Consider the following 21,983-nt stretch of genomic DNA (forward strand, 5'->3'; position numbering starts at 1 on the left):
TTCTATGTATATAAGGGTATATTTATCGACGTTAATATGTACAATACACCGTTAATGTTTATCTTTAACAGGACGTCTGTCGCTACGGCCTATCGCCGCGTTTGCGGCACTACGGGGTCGTACGTGATTCGTTGTTTGCGAAACGTTGCTCGATTGCGGCACTGCGAACCGACAGACGCTTACGCGTCGAATCGGCCGCGAGGCCTCTTATATAATATAATAATATTTTTATAATTTTACTTTACTTTAACGAACTAAATTCATATTAATACTTTACGTTATCGAGTAAACCAAAATGGCGATTGTAACGGTCATTCAGACGCAGAGGCGGAGGCATCAGGCGACGATGAATCATCCTCTCGAACACAGGCCGATTCTTGGTGTTTATTGAGGTAGCTTTTTAATGCAAAAGTTTTGTGACAGCGCGAACATTCGTAATTTTTATCAGAAGAATGTGTTTGCATGTGAGCGCGTAAATTAGAGCGATCGGCGAATGCTTTCCCGCAGTGCGCACAACCGTAAGGCTTCTCGCCCGTGTGAGAACGAAGGTGGCCTTGCAGTAACCACGGCCGGGAAAATAGCTTGCCGCAGACGCCGCAGACGTGCGACAGTTGATGAGTCAGCACGTGCATAGCTAAAGCAGGCATAGACACATATGCTTTACCACACTCTCCGCAGCGCTTCGCGGCGACTGAATCGAGGCTGCGATGAGTTTGTTTATGTCGCGACAAATTAGAAGATGTAGCGTAGCGCTTCCCACATTCGCTGCATGTATACTTTGACTTGGTTTCGGTCGGTTGTTGGGCACTTTCAACAGGTGCATTTGCATAATTGCGCCGTTTGGACCGACCGTCGCTGACAAAGAATGCGTCGTAGGTGTACGCGACCGTTTCCCTGGGGCGTTCGGTAGGTTGTTCTTGGGTAGGTTCGGGTTCAGGAGGCGGAGGCGGCGGTTCGGGGGGTGAGGGCTCCGCGCGAGGCGGCGTGGTCAGAAAAACCGCGTGCTGGCTCAAGTCTAGGATCGCGTGGGCTGCATTGAGATCTTCCTCCGGGCGCTGTAGATATGCACTATCCCCTAAGCAATACGGACGATAAATGTCCTTCTTCTTAGGCGGTAGTGACAGTAGAGTGCCATTGCTCGTGTAACACATCGAGGTGGATTTGCCGCTCGCCGGTGGCGGAGGAGGGGAGACAGGTGAAGATTGGAGATGCACTTGGAGGAAGGGCGTTTCTGATGAGTCAGAGGTTGAGAGATGTAGAAGAGCATAGGAGACAGGCTGAGGCGCCGGCTGAGATGGGCCGGGGGGAGCCGAGCTCACCTCGGTCGGAAGCTGTGCGGTGAACTGCGTGGAAGGCTGCTCCTCGGTGTAACCTGCGATACAAAAATCTATTAAACATCCAAATTGCATTAGACTACTATTAAATTACTTATTTAAATTCGCAGTTTTATTAGCCTCTTAATAATATAAGTGTCAGTTATTGATTTTGTAAAAAATTATCTCGATTGTATCCCGTTCTTCGTCGATCGTTCTTAAAAATATATTATGCAGACTTCAATCGAACCTTCAATAGGGCTTTTTTTAAATCCTTCACAAAGATGCATGCAAATCAGGTATTTTACGAGGGGGTGGAAAGGCGCTCAGTGCGAGAGTGTGAGGGTCCCCAGTTTACAAGAGTTATTCTGGGTCCGTTAATAATTTACGAAGGCAACCTGTAGCATGCAGTCTAGCACCTATATCAACCAGTGGCTACGTTTTTGACGTGACTTCAAAACATTGACTAATACATAATGGGGTATTTGGTTAGCACAGCACTAGCCTTGATTAAATATGAAATACTTCTAAATGTTGTCACTAGAAATATTTCAATTGATGACCTTCTTTTTACTACAATTTCTGTTTAGTTACTAGAAATTCCTTCATAATGAACTGCGTAGCAAGGATCAATAATTGCAATTGCCATCTCCAATTAGAACAAAAATTCGTATAGAAATTTGAAACCATGTGCCGTTCGTGCGTCTCATCTCTTTTTTCTGATCCTTTTAAATCTCTGCGATACTTACATGAAGGCCCCTCTTTTGGACCATTGCCTTTAATTAAACCACGCTGACGCGTTTCAAAAGGCAGACTTATTCATTCGAAACATTGGTGTTTGAAACTGAATATTAAGTTTTTTATTCATGTTGAATTGCTTTATCGTAATAATTTTAATTACTTTCGCAGTGATTTATGAATGAGAGCCTTTGATAATTTAACGATATCGGTAAACTAAGTACCTAACTAGCTAACTAACATAAAACGACAATGTAAGATCAATAGTCAAAGGACTTTGTCTCTTGACTAGTAAAGTAAATGAAACTTGGTCACAAGTTGTGATTAGTTAGTGCGAGTATGAGTAAAGGGGGCTCGCGGGAGCTACACCCTCCTTTGTGAAGTGAAGAAGAAAGGACGCAATTTCGTGTTCAGCTTCAAGGACTCAATTTCGGGTTAAACATTTTCTCGGGCTGCACAATTCTTTATTTGTATAGATTTAACTTTTTGATAATGGAATGAATAAAATCTCTCTGCTCAATGTTTTACGTTACATGCTTGATGCTATACTGTGTTACTAGGTACCTACCTGCAAGAAGATTTCGGATTACTAAAGCTAGCTGGAAAATTATTCAATTTTATTAAGTCTAATTTAGACTAAAAAAAGTATTTAATCGTAGTAGTGATTTTGCATCATATTTGTAGATAGTCGTTAAATATTTATATCACCCGCATCAGCATAAAAACGACATTCACTTTATTTCTCTATTTTTTTTAATTAGGCAAATTTAACCCTTATCTTTAACAAGTATTCGCTCCCTTTTAGCCAAGAGAATGTGTTCACATTGCGGAATATATATCTCGACTGAACCAAGCAAAGCTTACATTAACTAGATATTATTATAAGCGATGTATGGAACATTGTATATTCTAGAAGTTCGGTTAGGTCGACATTCGTGCTCACAGACTCTACCAACGGCTTAAGGTGCTTTATGCAAGTAGTTTTTGAATGAAGCGATCGTGCTTGGAGTAGACGTGCATGTTCTTGTACAAGTAGATCACCGTAATATTTAATATGCTGGCTAGTTTCATGTGCTTTTGTGCATCTGATACTGACAATTTCTAAACAATCATTTTATTATTGCTTATTACGAGTGTGAAATGTGAAACACTGAATATTTAAGTTTATATTAACATTTAATTGTAACATAAAACATTTTCTGTAAGTATCCCTAAGTGAATAATAATAATGAAGTGTATAACTTGGATTGATTTCTAGATTCATTATTAATTAATGTGATGTGTTTAAAACTTACCATAGAATAGGTATAACCTATCCCTACCTATTATACCTTAGCTATACCTTGGACAAACAGGAGTTTACAGAAAATTAATGAATTGCAGTTGATTAATTTTCTGTAAACCCTTGGTTGCGTCCAAACACAACGTGTTTATAATTTCAATTTGGCACGCAATTACACAGCTGCATAACAGTCTATTATCTCGCGAAATTGAAATTATTACGTGAATTAGGAAGTGCACGTGTGAAAATTACGTTCCATCAAATTTTGGAACCGCAGCCGATTTTAATTATTAGAACAATAGGATGTAATTTGGCGTTTACGAGTCGAATTGTGAGTCCGCCGGCTTCTAACAATTGATGTTAAATCGATTTCTGCAAACAATCGACAAACGTATCTCGTTTACAATAACCTATATGTACATATGTATAAATGGGAAGAACTTTCGTGTCGGATGGCAACAATGCTTACATAGAACAATTGCTTCTGAAATCAACAGGTATGTTTCGTGTGTACTTAGCATGTTTTGTTGGATAACAAATAAGTCAATTCAGCGCGTTTGCACCTTTACTATTTAAATTTTAAATCGCCTTGAAGCTCGTTGTCTCGACAAATTCGTATGGAAATGTGAATGCAGTGGTGTTGCGTCAGTTTACGGTCAAATACACAACTCTCTCATCATACCATTTTCAAATAAAAAGTAATTAGTTTATACTTGACCATGCTCCAATTCAGACAGCCATTCAATCAATATATAATATAGAAGAAACACTTACGTAAGCTGAATTATCGATTGAGCTGATCATATAATCGAAATCCAATCTGCACCATATAAAATTAGATTTAGATCAACTAAAACCGCTTACAAAAATTGTTATAGAGTATAATACCGCAAAAACGTAATAAGATTATAGCGAACAACCAAAACAATCTTTAATAGAATTTGCTAAGCACAGAAGCAAATTTTAGCGTAAAATGGATTTCATTTCTCTCAGCATATTTCATAAACAGAGCTGGTTCATTGTTAAAAAAATTAACACGTTGCGGCGTAGTTGTGTACTACGAGCGAACTTTGTTAACGTTGTTTACGTTAACAGTTACAAAGTTAAACCAACATTTGTATTTCAAAATACAGAAACAAAGGTGAATAGCTTTTCTATTAAATCTTTCTTTTTTTATAGCAGATTAGAAACTTGCATTATATATTGTACGTTGAAAAAGCTCTTATTATGGCTATTTTACTTATAATATAGGTGATATCAACTGAACGGCAGATACTTATTGTAAATAATACCAATATATTGAACCGATTATAATCCATAATCATTGTTAAACTACAATAACAATAACGTGTAAAATTTTGTATCGATTTACAATTTACAAAACAATATAATTATTCAACAAAGGCAGGCATGTGAATTATGCCGCAGGAAAATTTTTCACACGTTTTCAATAAAGGAATTTCGCGATTAAATATTTCGTCCAATCATTTATGTTAACACGTTTATTGAATACCACCTGCAATTTACTTTTATATCGTGTAATAAAATACTGCACGGGAATAAATACTTTTGTTATTTCAGTTTGGTATTTTGTACACTAGATATTTATGGTTTTTATTTATAGCATCTACCTATTAGTATTTCAAACTACGCAATCATAAACTTTCAATCGCTTTTAATAATATTTATTAAAAAGTCACTGAGTAGGTACTTACAAACTTTATCATAGTTATAAATTGATGTGGATGGCAGATAAAGTTCAGACTTATAAGTAACTTCATCGCAAGGATTAACGCAATGTTATTTTAATACAATATCATAAGCTTAACCAAGTTCTATAAAGCCTGAAGCTATGCTTAAGTTACGAATATAAGTATATTTTGTTAGAAACTGTTTAATTTTACATCACGTAGGTACCTACTCAAGAAAGTTGAATAAATAAAGTCTCCGTTAACATTTTCAGAGTATTACTATTTTACATTTAAGCAAACATCGATGTGTATGATTATTTGTTTAATTATGCAATCAACAGCTTTAAACGTATGAATTTACCGTACAACCAATATTCATTTCTATCAATGCTTGAAATTAAAAGTAATACTGTAATGTTTATTAAATTTCAAATTTGCTTTGATCAAATATTTATTCAATAAATTATCAACAGCAAATTCATAAATCTAAAAGTAGTCACGTAGTTAAATAAACCAGTCTGGCATTTTAACGCAATTATTTGTTTTAGAGTGAAACATTAATTGGACGCTCATAAATTATTTCAGTCGCTATAGAAAACCTGAAACTGTATTTGAATATCTCTTGTCACCTAACAACTCTATGTTGCACAAACATGACAACAGTTGACCTTGTTGTTTATCTAGTTCTAGTTTATAAACTTTACGAAACTTTTCTTTTCGATCCTGTGTATAGGATTTCTTACGGCAAACTTCTTTCAATCTTCCCTTGAGTTTAATTCAAATATTAAACAGTATAACCATATTTTACAAGAAAAATGTTCAGTTAAATAAACATACTGTGATTTACGATTATATATGATAAACTTTATACATCTATAAAAGTATTGAATAGGTGCCAAATTTCAAATACAGCCATGAATTGAATGAAAACATTACCGCATTAAGTCCGCAGTGCTTTGTGTAGCCCATACTGAATCTACTAATATCTACTTATATAGCGAAAATAAGTATTATTTTGTATAGATTGTTGAGCGTAAAAGAAGTTAATGAACAGACACAAGTTTTTATGAAATAATTCAATCTTTCAACTATTCACACACACAATAGATGACCTTTTTGTACAGGTTTCAGATCATCCGATCATTTTCCTCGATTTTCTGGTGAAAATGTCTCGAAAGGATATATAAAATTTTCTTTAAACTCAATTTCTTACAACCTTTTATTAAAATACATTTCGGCGCTTCATAATACACGTCGACTGTGAAGAGGGATATTGAAAGTAACTCACGAGCGATCGAAGAATATTCTTCAGGTTGTTAACATTTTACAAGTATTCGGACCAGGAAATGTGAAAAATGATTCTATGTAGTAGATTTCATCATTAGGCACTTCAACGTACTTCTGAATAGACATTTACAAAATATAAATTTAGTATCTAAATTGTAATGCAATTGAAGGTTATCTTTCACAATTTATTCAGCTTGTTTGAATCTCATGTAAGTTATTCTATGAACGTGTACCAGTTATCTTAACTATGTTACTTATACATACCTATTACCTAGTGAAAGTTATAAATAGTAAGTGCTACACATGAAGCGACATTCTTAATGATAATAGCAACCTACATTTAGAAAACAAGTGGTGTAGTGACTAGGCATAAAGTAAAATTGCATTAGAAGTGCAAAGTATAAATAGGTACCGACAAGGTAATTGTTAAGAAAAGAAGGAAGATAGAAACATACAAGTATACAGGTAAGTGTATAGTAAAAAGTAAAGATAATAGGAATAAGAAGAGATAGTGCGGTAATAGGGTAAATTAATTGTAACATAGTTGGAAGATATGTTAGTTTTACAGAGGTTGCGTATTAGATTTCAGGAGTCTCAACGTACAAGCAGCGACGTAATCAACTCGGTCAATCTCAATAAACGGTCGCTACTGGCAAATAGGGAATAAGCGGAATAATGACCAGCCAACCCTCATTTAAGGTACCTACTGGTACAAAAGAAACGTAACAAAATCAACGCTTAGCGTGCCAACTGTGCGCCGCAGATACAATAGCAAAAACAAACCGGGACAGTGGGATGAGCGAAGGGGTACGCCGCATTGCACCAGTTGAATCTCGACCCCTCGACACCCCACGTGCCCCTCCGTCCCTCCCACACTCCCCATCATCTCAACCGGAGGGCGAGGGAGCACAGAGTACTTGTTGACGCAGTTTCATATGCGATCGGGACGCTTACTCGATTGATTTCCTAGAAAATACACACACGACTAGTTTAAGCTCTTTCACTTGCAGAGTTTATATGCACCTACCTTAAGAGTACCAAGAATTCTCTACATAGATATACACAGGATTGCTTTCAATTCTACGTAATGTTAAGATACTTAGAAAATCTTCATGTCAATTACCGATATAATTAGGTACCTATTTCATTAATATAAGTTTTCAGAAATTATTATCGTTAATATCGTAATAGCTTGGCGCAATGTGAAAATGAAAATTTATAAATACAATGAAAACGTTCTCTGAGAAAATTATTTTTCAAACAAATAATTTTACTAAAGTTGTAACAAAGACAATTCATGATTCATAATTTATTTTATGAATTTTATATTTTTTGTAAACTGATATTAAAAATAAAGTAAACTAAGGAATATATTATTATAAGAGAGTCTTTTAAGGATCATTTCTATACATTCTATGTATACATACATAGGTATGTATGTATACATATATACATTCTATGTATACATACATAGGTATGTATACATAGATTACACAATATATTATGCACCTAACTTAATATCTTAGACTTACCTAAACCAATTCGTTTCAAAACATTCAAGTAAAGAATATTCATAAAAACACAATCTGTTAACGTGTTAGTTGGTCTGGAAATACATTTATGTATACTCAAGTAACATGAATTCATGCAAATGAAAGCAAGGCTTTGAATTCTCATAGCTTTATGTTTCTAACTACCTACACAAACATCTTTGTTCCTCCTACATGAGACGGGACTTAAACATGACGCTACACAGGAACTTGGAACTTATGATAAATTTAATAGTAAGTAATATACTAATGAACGTCGCAAATATTAAAGGCTGATTGATTTCTATCATGCACACACATTTGATACCATTTTAACTGACTATCATTATTAAAACAAAAAATAAAAGAAAATCTAATAGCTATGAAATGTGTCATATTTTTTAAGAATGATGTTTCTATTTGTAAAACAATAACTTTGTCATGTGCAGAAAAGTTCACTGTGCTTCAGTTTTCTGGGTCAATGGGTGGGAGGAATAAATACAAAGCTATAAGTCACTAAGTCAGCAAGACGCCGTGCTCAAGGGTACGATGAAAGATTAAAACAGAAAATCCCAAAAATATTAATTATTAAGTATGTTTAAATGAATCCTAGTTGACTTAAGCAGACTTTCTCCTAAAATATTAATCGACTATAGTGCAGTAATTATGGTATGACTAATTATGAAAGTGATAACTTTATGAAGTTAAATGAAGCTACGGAAACCTCTTTTATTCCTTAAATCAAATACGTGTCAGAATATTGCATTATATTTGAAATAATCGTGTAATATAAAACATATGGTATTTTAAAAGCTTGTTTTATGAAGCAATTTCTCTTCGAAGAATTCAAATCCAATACTTATAATAATTATACGTCTTATGAGGGAACCGTGTCATGTGCGCAACGTCTACAATCAATAGCAAGGAATATTGAAAGATGCACAGCTGAGCCCACTTATACGTGAAAGGGATATAACATTTTGATATTCACTCACTATGACATCAATTCAATTTAAATAATACTACCACGCTATTAGGCAGGGTATCTTAAAATAGCAAATATTGTCAATTGGATTTAATAAATTACCTGTTTCAACGATATTCCAATCACCGATTTCGTAAAAGTAGACTTCAATTTCATCTTAATCTCACATATTAATAGAAACTGAGAATAAATAATCTGAAACATTTGAACAGTTAAATGCATCATACATTTTTAATCATAATTATAATATAAGCTTAACCGTAAATTAATCTCGTGTGTCGCTCGTATTTTAATACGCGAAGTAAAAATTAAAACGAATCTGCCGTCGTCCATTACGGGATTAAAATAAACAGGGTCAGTGACAGTAATATATATTTATCTACTTGAAATTCGAATATGGGTTTGATTTTTATTATAAATATGGCAGTAGGTACTTTTGTACGTAAAAAGAGATTTCAAATCAACAATAAGATATAATTAAACTGAGAGCTTCCGGTTTGAGTTTCAGTAAGATAATCGAAACCAAATCATCAGTTATGGGAAATGTGAAATTAACTATTAGATTTAAGAACGATCAAAAGTGTTAAGGTTTTATTTTTTTGCAGTTCGTGATGTGTCGTTACGTATATTTTACATTTCCACTGGCGTACGGAGTGATTTAAATTTAATTAAGAGAGAACTTAATTAAGAGAAATAAAAAAGATAATGACTGCGTCGGCAGACCAGAACTTCAGGGAACACCACTATTTTTTTATTTTCGTTTAAGTCTCCCAATTATTTCGGAAAATATATGGGAACATCTTTTAAAAGTAATTTAAAAATTTTACACGTAGTAGCTATCTATGCGTAGTACCTACGTACATCGAAAAAGTACGTTAATTGATACACGATGCGCTGAAAATAAAGCAAATATTCTAGCTATTCCCTTTCTACACGCATGGCTCGATATTGAATATCAGAGCAATACATTTGACACTTTTTTATTTGGCTGTCTATTAAACTCACCGACGTTCAAATTTCCGGATTTTATTTTTCACAAAATGTTCCGTAGAGGATGTGATTGATCAATGTTTTCTATTGAAAACAATTTGCCTTTTTACGAAGTTTTGTAATTTCCGTTCAAATTTTATTACTATATCCAAGTAAATATTTGTATTTGTCAGCAGGAAATTAAAAATAGGGAAATATCAAATGACAATTTATTTCTTAGGACTTAGGAGTGCAATCAATCATTTTTGTGAATGCTTTTAGATGTTTAAAATACTAAATAGACTGTGGTAGAAGCCTTTGAAAATAATGAAAAGATAAAAAAAATCGCAGTCGGATGAAACCCATTAGAAAAGGAGGGGAATATGATAAAAATGTAAGGAAAAATAAATTACGGTCAATCCGAGTTCGGGAAGCGGGAGGGGGGAGCTTTTAAGAGAAAAAAATGGTTTCTCTCGATTTCCGACAAAACTACAAGTCCTATGGAAAAAAGTTCAATGGCAAAGTTGTAGGTAATTAAAAGTTCTACAACTTTGGATTCACAATTTTTTCACATAACCTAAAAATTTAGGTGAAAAATTCAAAAAACCAAGTTTTTGGTCTTTTATTTCTATCTACTTCAAAATTTATTTTTTTTCTACGAAATTTGGTGGAAACTTACTTTATTATGTCCCAAATACACTGTAATTTATTTGATTGAAAATATTTATTTTTTCGCCTTATTTTGAATTAATACCAAAAAAACAACCTAATTTTCAATCGAAAAGTCACCCGTCAAAATATCAGCTTTTTTCAAAAACTTGGGGTGCCTTTTATTTATTGAAATCTCTACTTTCATATGGTGTAAAAAAAATAAACACCACCATAGTAAATGTTCTCAGGAAATGCATACAAACAGTGTGATAATGAGCTTTTACTAAATCAGGCACACTTCTTGAACTCTATATCTTCTCTTGTATCGGCTTTTCGGTAATATTTCAAAAGAAAAATAATTATCTGTTCTAAGTTTAATATTTTACAGCATATTCAAAAGCAAAATGATGTCGATAAAAACATTTCAGGTAGTTCGAGAAGTGTGCCTGATTTAGTAAAAGCTAATTTTCAGACTGTTTGTATGCATTTCCTGAGAACATTTACTATGGTGGTGTTTATTTTTTTTACACCATATGAAAGTAGAGATTTCAATGAATAAAAGGCACCCCAAGTTTTTGAAAAAAGCTGATATTTTGACGGGTGACTTTTCGATTGAAAATTAGGTTGTTTTTTTGGTATTAATTCAAAATAAGGCGAAAAAATAAATATTTTCAATCAAATAAATTACAGTGTATTTGGGACATAATAAAGTAAGTTTCCACCAAATTTCGTAGAAAAAAAATAAATTTTGAAGTAGATAGAAATAAAAGACCAAAAACTTGGTTTTTTGAATTTTTCACCTAAATTTTTAGGTTATGTGAAAAAATTGTGAATCCAAAGTTGTAGAACTTTTAATTACCTACAACTTTGCCATTGAACTTTTTTCCATAGGACTTGTAGTTTTGTCGGAAATCGAGAGAAACCATTTTTTTCTCTTAAAAGCTCCCCCCTCCCGCTTCCCGAACTCGGATTGACCGTAATTTATTTTTCCTTACATTTTTATCATATTCCCCTCCTTTTCTAATGGGTTTCATCCGACTGCGATTTTTTTTTGTTTCAAAAATTATCTACTCTAGTCTAAAAGTGACAGGAGTTTTGCGTTCTTCCTTCATCATTTTACATGAAATATAGATACGTAGCACAATTATAAATGTTGAACGTTGCTGACATATATCGTACCTATAACAACAAAAAGTTCTCCAAACAACGCTTACGGATATATTCCCAATATAACGAAATTAGAGTACCTGTACCGCATATGAGCTTATATTAAAAAGGCTGAGGAATTTGGAACGCTACGTACCTCACCTAACTCGGCATGCCGGTGGGGCGAGCCTGTATATTAATCGTAATAGCTGCATTCTGTATTTCCATTATTCTTCTTGTTACCTACTCAAACAGCATATGGTTCTTTTGTATTTGACGAATGTGAAATAAATCACTTTATATTACAAAAAGGAAAAATGTTTTGTTTGTAGAAAGCAACATTATTAGGAAGTAACAAAAGTTTTTATCCTGGGTCAGCCCAGGTGCAGCCTGTACGAGCTATTATATTATATAAATCGATTAAGTTGTGTATATCATTAATAAATAACTCAAGGCAAACTCAAGCTCTTCCCGAACTTTTATGCCTGTTACATATAAATAGGTAAGGATGGAATAACTTAATTACTGTTTTTTTATTTCTCAAATAAAGACGTCTTAACAACGAATTAAACCCAAACATGACGATGCAGAAACCCAGAGCTAATTTATAAATCACCCTCATGAAAAACATGAAACGGAAACCTTATTTCATTAGTATGATAAAATAAAGATAAGACTTGTATAATGTAACAATAAAGCGTTAAAATCTACCCACCACCACTAGTTATTGTCGTATATAATTCAACATACCCTAATATTTATTCTAATTACAATTAATGTCCAATAATGCCCCAGTTTCAGTTTCCAAGAATGCAAAAAGTCCGTAACTACTATTTAAACTCGACGTCGATTAAACTAATTGCATTGTCATTTACGGTATCGAAGGATCTATAGAGAATTCCAAATCAAAGGAACAGTATCTGTTTCCGAGTTAATGCAATAATTTAATTAAAGTTGTCTTTCCGATCCATTCTTGAGTCTTCGCAAATAACGTAAGCAATTAGTACACAACTTGCCAATGAGGAAATAGCGAATAAATAATCAATTTTTTCTATCTATTCCGTTTAAGCGGGTAAAATTGTTTGTAATCCCATTATAAAAATTAAATGTATACTAATATCTACTTATTAAAGATTAGAAAGATATTACTGTATAAATATAGGTATTATTAATATATTTCAAAGAAGTAAAATGGAAATAATAGCACGGTTGATTTTTTTTTTGCACTAACGTTTTAATACTTTTTATGGCCTAAGTTACAATTAATCAATTTCATGATATTTTTAGATTTGTCAATACCTACCTACTTTTTTATAATGATGATTAAATGCACGTGCGCGATAATATAAAAATGTAGTAATAACTCTATATAATTACAAATTCGGACCAGCTTAATAAAGTATAATTTATCGGTTAACATAAAAAAAAATTGTTAGGACATGTCCCACCTCTGCCCAAATACTGCCACATCCACAAAAGCAACGTAAGTATATTTACGTAAGGCGCTCCTGAAAACAAAATGTGTAAGCGAGAGGGAGACAGCTTAGCAACATCTGCTCGTGGCAATAAATTTCAGGACATAAGGAAAATGGGTTTAGCACAAACAATTCTCACTAAAGTGCCGCCTTCGTTTACTTTTCAATATGTTCCCCATTTTATTACATGTCCTCATTTTCTGATAAACGAATAAATGCTTCAGTTATTATTTATTAATCAATATGCTCGATACATATTTATGTACACTTATGTGTAGTGTTCATTTAATCTCCAACATCAAAACCTAAAGGGTTATTATAGACATATAGATGAAGGGGGCGAACACAGACAAAGCGGCGGAAGGGATCAAATACTAATGAGACAATATCAATTCGATGTACCTGTATAATGTATATGCAATACGTTTCGTCTGCATTCAATTGTGTCTATTTAACCTGACAGCTAAGAGACTATAATTGCCCAACAAGTGCAATACGCCGTGACTACAAATTACAATATGCTTATAACGAAGGGAGGGCTGATAAAATTTCAGCAGCGGTAATTGGGACCGTGAGCTGGCGAGCACAACTCACGATCCCAATTACAACGGCTATCATATTATATGTATTACATTTTCCAACAAATTGACCGCAGAACAAGCGCAGAACAGACTGATATGAACGCGGCTACCTAATATTAAACACGTTAATAATTTACGGGCACCGAAGCAAATTAGATCCCAATTTTGCAACGTGACTAAAATTTAGCTTACATATATTTTAAATTTACATACTTTTATATTTTAATTCCTATATCCATACTAATATTATAAATGCGAAAGTAACTCTGTCTGTCTGTCTGTTACTCAATCACGCCTAAACTACTAAACCAATTTGCATGAAATTTGGTATGGAGATATTTTGATACCCGAGAAAGGACATAGGCTACTTTTTATCCCGGGAAAATGACGCAATCCCGGAAATCCCACGGGAACGGGAACTATGCGGGTTCTTCTTCTTCACGGACTGCGCGGGCGAAGCCGCGGGCGGGAACCTAGTACATTATAAAAATAACATACCCTCTAGCGAAATAGACAGATTATTTCATATTTTTGTCTTATAAAATTGGAAACCTTTTCATTAAACGACTATTTGGCCACAATATCCTGTCTGTAGTTTCCTTGTAGTTTCTATTAAAGTTTTATTATTGGTTTCCGTCGGCAAAGCAATTAAAGGTTAATAAATAATACATATAGAATAGAGGTTATATTTATTTATAATTTTTATATTGGTAGGAGAGCGATTTAATATATTAGAAGTGAAAATAGAAGAGGACCTTTATTGATTTATGTGGATGTCATTTACTTTAGTATTAACAGAGATAGAAACAGAAAGGTACTTTACTAGAATACAATAACAATTTTCCCTTTTATTACATTGTAATATACTTGGACACAGGAAAACTTTCAGTGAGAACAGTGCCATTGAAAACTTCCTTTATAGATTGCTTTTAAGTGCTTTCCAATTTCTTATAAAAGAGAATAAAAAATTAAAGAACTTGAACGTATTTGTTGTACAATTCTTACAATATAAAAGTTAAGAGATGCAATTTCATAACTTGCATAAGCAACTATATTCACTTCAAGTTTGCTCCCACTACGTCATAGTTCTAAAGTGCCGCATTTGCTGTTCAAAACTTGTTAGGATAAAGCGAAATTGAAGTCCAACAATGTAGGTACGGTCTGTGACCAACATGCTAACGCAATATTATGTAAATTTAATTTCAATTATTACTTATATATTAAAAATGCGAAAGTCACTCTGTTTTTGCATTGCACCTTAGCAGCGTACACGCCCTAGATATACACTATACAGGATTTAATCAGATTAATAAATAATTACAAAATGTATCCTATGTTGCCTTTGTAAATTATTTTACTAAGAATAAGTAATAGGTAGGAAAGTACAGTTAAGTAGGTCTCTTATTTTTTTTTTGATTGAAATCAGCCATTATTTAAAGTAATTTTGGTATGTTGAAAATAGCAAAACGAAACTTAAACAAGTAAAATATTACAATAGAATTAGGTTCGGCACTAGCCGGCCGCTGCCGCAGCACGCTCACTTCGCTCGGCTTATATGATGTGGTCACAGTATTCACCTAATCTAACCCAAATCTAGCCATTACAAGAAGTATATCTTTACAATACCCATACAACATATCTATTATTCCATAAAAATAAAGGGTAGATCAATAGAACGTAATAATTAATGTTTAGTTACAATTAAATATGACGATAAAATCTCGGTAAATATTCTATATCACAAAAATAAGACTGCTACATTTACGTCAAGGCCTACATAAAATATTTATCTTCAAAAGCTCTATACTGGCAATTAAGCTTAAACGATGGACAATTAGTGCAGGTGGTAGTGCACTAACCGCAAATTAATAATAATAGCAGTTAATCGTTACCAAAATGGTGCGGTCGTATTGCCTCTACCTACAGATTTCGATTATAGCACACGTCTAGATATACGTCTAATATGATAATTTTAACGAGTAATCCTTTTTCACATGTGCTCAGATTGAACTACGTTCTTACTTATAAGGTATCACTGCCTCACATAGATATACCGATATCGGTATATCAGTATACCAGGAGTCGAGTATTTGGGTCACTTAAAATACCTTTAACGTAGAATAAAGGCATGTCAAAGACGATAACCTCGCCACAAACCTATATGGATCCACCGTAAAGATGCTTGGTCATACACATTTGTACGTAACATCCTTGCAAATAAGAGTTTGTTTGCCTCAACATTTTAGGAACGTTGAGCGTTTTATAACCTGAAATAAAAGTTACTATCTTCAGAAGAAATGTTTTAATTTTTTAAATGTTTATTTAAAATTTGTTAATTCACAAAAAATTACGCCCGAAATTAAATCTAAAGGAAAACGTATAAGATGGTAGGTACCTAGTATTTAAAATTCTCACAGTATGTTTCGTATTATCCCATGCCGTTGAACAATTAATTTAAAAGGCATGCGTTATTCAATGACTTTTCTACTTGTTGCATAAAATAGTATCACCCTAAAGTCTAATAGAAATCGTTAAACGGATGATCTTATAGGGCTTCTAGTTGACACCGGAGGGTAGCTACGCTCGATCGTACTTGTATGATAAGCGAGTACTCTTTTACAGAAATTAATAACAGTATAAACCGTATAACAGTACTATTGAAGGACAAAGGTTAAAACGTTATCGTGAAATTAAAAGCCCTAGTGATGTTGGCTGCGATTATCATCGATTAGCTGTTGTCATTATTTCAATTAATAAGCCAAGTGCATTAGAAGGTTATATGGGTAATTGCTTGCATGATATATTTTATTTACGCACAGACAACATTTATACGATATTTGTACTAAATACTGTACTCGTAGGTTTATATTTGCATAACGACTTATTAATTTTGAACAAAAATTAATGATGCTCTTCTTATGGTGTTTATAAATGTATTTTCTATTAAACGAACATCCGATCAAATAAAATAGTCCGCAATGGACTGATAAATGATTTATTTTTATCATTCCATTTAGCACTCTGAGTTTCAATGGAAATAGATTTTTATTTACAAAATGTAAATATACATTTGTAGTGAAAGTGATGTGTGATATACAATATTTATTTAAAAAAGGTGCATTCATCGGATATCGAGAGTTAACAATGGATAAAATTATGATATTTTTGGTATTTCAGCTCGATTTAGAAAGGTCTTTTGGAATTTTGATCAGTGGATTGTAATTGTTGTTTGTTACAGCGATATTTCTCTCTTTGTTCATGTTCAATGGATTATTTACCCTTTTCCAGTTAATTCTTTTTTTGTGTTAACTTTAGTCATTTTAAAGTTTATTGTACAGCGTTGATTGTGCTTCACTTGTTTTTATTATTATGATAAAACATCACAGGAAAATAGCTTGTATTTGCGGATCTCATTTCTCAAAATGTTTTGTTAATAACTAACTCCATTATACGAATTAAATATCAATAATTATATCTATAGCATTGAAAATCCATAAAGTCGCCTGTCATACCGTTCCGATTTGAATTTTTTTATTAAACAATGGTTAATGCATAGTAAAATTCCCGTTTAATGAGATTACATATGCCATATTTGCCGAGTGTATTTTAGCAGCTTGCTTGCTATGAAGTAATCCGCTTTTCTGGGACACTACTTCCATTATGTCCGTTCGGAGTTCAGGAGACGGGTGGGACATTTAACGAATGGGTGCTGCGAACAATACGACTAGTACAAATACAATTGTAGTGAATTACTTGCCTGGAAATCGTTCAAAAGTTCAACATGTACGCTCGACGTGCTATGAGGCTGTTAATGGCGCACGCTTGGGAAATTCGAGAACTAAGCCTTAGAGAATTCGACATGATAGCGCGAGGAATATTCGGTCAAAGCCGACAGGATTTACGAACGAGCGTAACATGTTGCTGTTTTCAAGTTTTTCATGAGTTAAATTTCATGACAATTAACGAAGTGTTATTAATAACGTTCATTTTATCAATGGCTTAACCTTTGTATTGTAGGTACTCAAATGATCAGGAATAATGTATGTAATAAAAGTGGGAAAAAGCAGAGTGAGGTAAAAATTACGATTCATTAATTTTATTACCTATACTGTAATAATATGTATATTTAGTATTACATTAAAAAAACAAACATCGTATAATACAGTAATGTGACGAACAACACGTGTATAAACCACACCATCATTATAATAATTATTAAGACAGAAACGAACCGTCCATGATAATAAAAGTAATAAATAATGTTATTTCATCGCTGCTAACACGTACGCTCTACGAGTTTCAACTGCGGAAGCGCTACGTTCGCTAAGAAAATCTATATTAGGCCGCCGTTACTACGTACGAACAAGCTTTTGCCGCCGTTCGTTTGTAGAAAGAAAACGGTAAAATATCTAATACAGTACTCACTAAACAAGAATTGAAAATTTTACTTTGTCACATGAAATTTGTTATTTCATATGATGACTACAATAATTTACAACTAAAGCATGCGTGTACTAATATGAAATGTAACACAATTAGTCTGTTAAATGTTTGGAGCGTTAAAAAGAGCAAAATACAAGCTCACGTATTTTATTATAATTTATATAGACATATTACGATTAATTTTTTTTTAATGTTCTATTAAAGGATTGATAGGGGTAAGGGGTTGCCAGGAAGGTAGGATAGATATATCTATTCCTCGAGAAAAACTAATCAAAGTGGGGTTTGTATTGATGAACAGAAATCTACCTCGTAACCCAAAACCCGTAAGTGCGATAGCGTAATCTGATACGCCATTTACTAGACGTTATCAGTGTGGTTAGAAAAAGTGGCGTTATTCTTGGCTCAATTCAACGTTAAAACAGTTGTACTTTTATAAAATTTCTTACAGAATCATTTTTAATCACTATCACTATAATAATATAGTTTAAAATATATCTACGCTGTCTCTACGCGCTTGTCCAATGTCCCAATTTACGCTTATCTTTAAATTAGATTTGGTTTTATTATTAATCATTTTTTGATTTTAATATTTGTTTATAATAAGTTAGACAAAGAGGGTTCATCCGGGCGAATGCTAGTATATTATAGCTTACACAAGCATGTTAAAGATGTTGCATATTATTTCCTAATCTATTTTAAATTATATACCTAATCAAAGTTTGCATAAAGTAGAACAATACTGTGCTCATTAAGATCGACCAACGGATCGCACAAAGTCTAAGAATAGTCATTGTAAAATCATAAAATGAAGATAGTTAAATGAAAAGTTAATTTATGAGAGACATATAACAACAGCTTAGTTATGTTCTGTAAATCTCTCAGTAAAATATTAAATAATTATTCAATATTTTTAACTGAAGAATGAAGTTTTAATTCAAGGAATGTTTTGATGTCAGTCGCAACTTTCTTATTCTTTGTTCAGAAAAGAGTTAATTTATCTTTCTATGTTTTTTTATTAATTTATATCTAATAAAATTCGTTTTGAAACTGAAATCTCAGTATAATAAAAGCATTCAAATGCTTTATAAATATAAATTTATAAAGAATAGAAAAAATTCGATCACGAGGCGGGACTCGAACCCGCATCCTTCGCGCCATTCCATTATAAATTTATATTTATAAAGCATTTGAATGCCATAAAACCAAAAATATAAATTCAACAAAAAAGGTCGTGTTCCATCGTTACAATATTGTATTCACTGAAAAGTGCTTCATATTGGTTGAAATGGTTGTTAATCATCTCAATAGATGGCGCGCGGTGTGTCCCTTCAGACACATAAAACTGAAAGAATAGAATAAATTCGATTGCTCTGGCGGGTCACGAGTGGCTGAGTTGGTAAGGCATCCGCCCCGGAATGGCGCGAAGGATGCGGGTTCGAGTCCCGCCTCGTGATCGAATTTTTTCTATTCTTTATAAATTTATATTTATAAAGCATTTGAATGCCATAAAACCAAAAATATAAATTCAACAAAAAAGGTCGTGTTCCATCGTTACAATATTGTATTCACTGAAAAGTGCTTCATATTGGTTGAAATGGTTGTTAATCATCTCAATAGATGGCGCGCGGTGTGTCCCTTCAGACACATAAAACTGAAAGAATAGAATAAATTCGATTGCTCTGGCGGGTCACGAGTGGCTGAGTTGGTAAGGCATCCGCCCCGGAATGGCGCGAAGGATGCGGGTTCGAGTCCCGCCTCGTGATCGAATTTTTTCTATTCTTTATAAATTTATATTTATAAAGCATTTGAATGCCATAAAACCAAAAATATAAATTCAACAAAAAAGGTCGTGTTCCATCGTTACAATATTGTATTCACTGAAAAGTGCTTCATATTGGTTGAAATGGTTGTTAATCATCTCAATAGATGGCGCGCGGTGTGTCCCTTCAGACACATAAAACTGAAAGAATAGAATAAATTCGATTGCTCTGGCGGGTCACGAGTGGCTGAGTTGGTAAGGCATCCGCCCCGGAATGGCGCGAAGGATGCGGGTTCGAGTCCCGCCTCGTGATCGAATTTTTTCTATTCTTTATAAATTTATATATAATAAAAGCAGTTTTTCTATAATAATGAGTCAGACTTTTGTAACGCAATTTAATTGATGTTAAATGAAAAGTCCTCTTGAATATTAATTTAAGCGAAGGATGTCTGGGTCTGAATCTCGAATGACGCTCAATTCACTTGCATGTTCATTTTATAACAGTGCCCATTTCAGACACCATTGTTATTATTTCAGAATATTTTATATTTAATTGAAAACCGGTTCGTCGGCGAACTGGCATTGAAACATTTTAAACAGAAAATTTATTCTCTATTAACGGTACAAACAATTTCACGAGCACAACGTTGTGGATATTTTAATTAATTAATGTAATTGATAGCATTAAAGATCATTGTTTGGTCCTGGATGTTGCGCTTTTATGATTTTTATTTTGTTTTGATTGTTCTGTTTTACGTAATGCGCATTATGCTAATGATTTGTTGTTTTTATTAAACGTTGTAATTGTTTTTTTAAATATACAATAATATATTATTTATGCTATTTATCAATAAACAAAATTCATAAAAATGTTCAATGGCCGTAAATACAACCTCGCATGCGCTTAGCTACTCTAATGTATGAAAAAAATTATTAAAAATTCGCAAACCAATAAGGCAGTCGCTAAGCTATACGTAAACATGGTTTTCCCGAAACTCTGTAATATACTTACGTTACCTTCAGATATAACAATTGTTTTTTATGGTGAACTCCATTCAGAAGCATTTTGAACGTAATGTTTTCTAGATGAAAAATAATAATGAAGAACAGTATGCATGTTTATTTTACCATGGATCCATAGAAGAGAACGTTCGGCTGGCTCCAGGTGATCGCTGGTCTGCGCAAAGTTCTAGCCAGGCACGAAGTAAGCATGAGTAACAAGTGCTTACCGTTGTAGAGAAGCGTCGGCTCTGGGTCGCGCGGCGAAGGGCCCGGCGCGGTGGCAGCGGGCGCGGGGCTCCGGCCGCGCCCCTCGCCGACCACGTCGATCTCCTCGTCGGATTCATCGACCAGCTCTCCCGCCGGAGCCACCTTCCACTTCTTGGCCATGAGGCAGCGCGGCATGGCGGCGCCCGCATCGGCCTCAGCGCGACTGCATCAGCGAGAAACAGACGAACAGAGAAAAAGAGAGAAGAGAAAGAGCGGCGCCCCGGGCGAGCGGCGTTGTGGGCGTTCGCACGCGTTCCTCTTGCGTTGTGAGGGTCGGCCGTGCGACTCGCGGTATATATTGGGGGTAGGGTGGTGCGCGCGCCGCGCCTTCGATCGGCATGGGAGGCGGGTGGCGTTCGCACCATGCCGCACAAACTTTACCCGCTGCCAACTTGAGCGCCACTTGCGGAGAGCGGCGACGCAGCGATCCCGCGATCAACCAGTGGACGCTCCGCCGCACGCCGCTCGCGCCCGCCGCTCGCCGCCGCCGCACGCCGCACACACTCGACCTCTCCTATTAATATTAATCGCTTACACTAAGGATGCTACGAAGGTTACTTGAGGAATGTTTGCTCTGCGTTCACTTTTAGAACAATAAACATGCTAACGAGGAATACTAATTATAATAAAATTTAATATTATGTTTATGAATGAAGCATCGATAAAAGTAATTACTATATAAAAATGTACAAAGATAATATTCTTATCTTTAACTATCTATAGAAAAACTTTTCTACATGCGGATCTAAAACTTGGAACTACATAATATATTAATTGCTAGAAAATAAACACCAAAACGTTTGCATATTTTTTTAAATTTAATAAATATTCCATTTTGAATTCAACGTTTTGTCTAAATTTAAAT

At 34.1% G+C, this 21,983-nt stretch overlaps 1 protein-coding gene and 1 non-coding gene across 2 annotated transcripts; one reads left to right on the forward strand and one right to left on the reverse strand.

Annotated features, from left to right (window-relative positions):
* Window positions 1–311: 311 nt before the first annotated feature.
* Window positions 312–21,253, reverse strand: LOC149491185 (uncharacterized). The gene is made up of 2 exons (XM_089699068.1): window positions 21,079–21,253; window positions 312–1,372 (listed from the first exon to the last, which is right to left on the reverse strand). Exons 1-2 carry the CDS (start codon window positions 21,251–21,253, stop codon window positions 312–314), a joined length of 1,236 nt encoding a protein of 411 aa, XP_089555194.1.
* TRNAS-GGA (transfer RNA serine (anticodon GGA)) lies at window positions 20,087–20,162 on the forward strand. The gene has a single exon. It is a non-coding gene; the product is annotated as a tRNA-Ser (tRNA).
* Window positions 21,254–21,983: the final 730 nt, after the last annotated feature.

Source organism: Colias philodice, chromosome 1 (assembly GCF_061535455.1).
Source record: "Colias philodice isolate Cphi_HAF_F1 chromosome 1, ilColPhil1 Martin Lab GWU primary, whole genome shotgun sequence".
Classification (NCBI taxonomy): domain Eukaryota; kingdom Metazoa; phylum Arthropoda; class Insecta; order Lepidoptera; family Pieridae; genus Colias; species Colias philodice.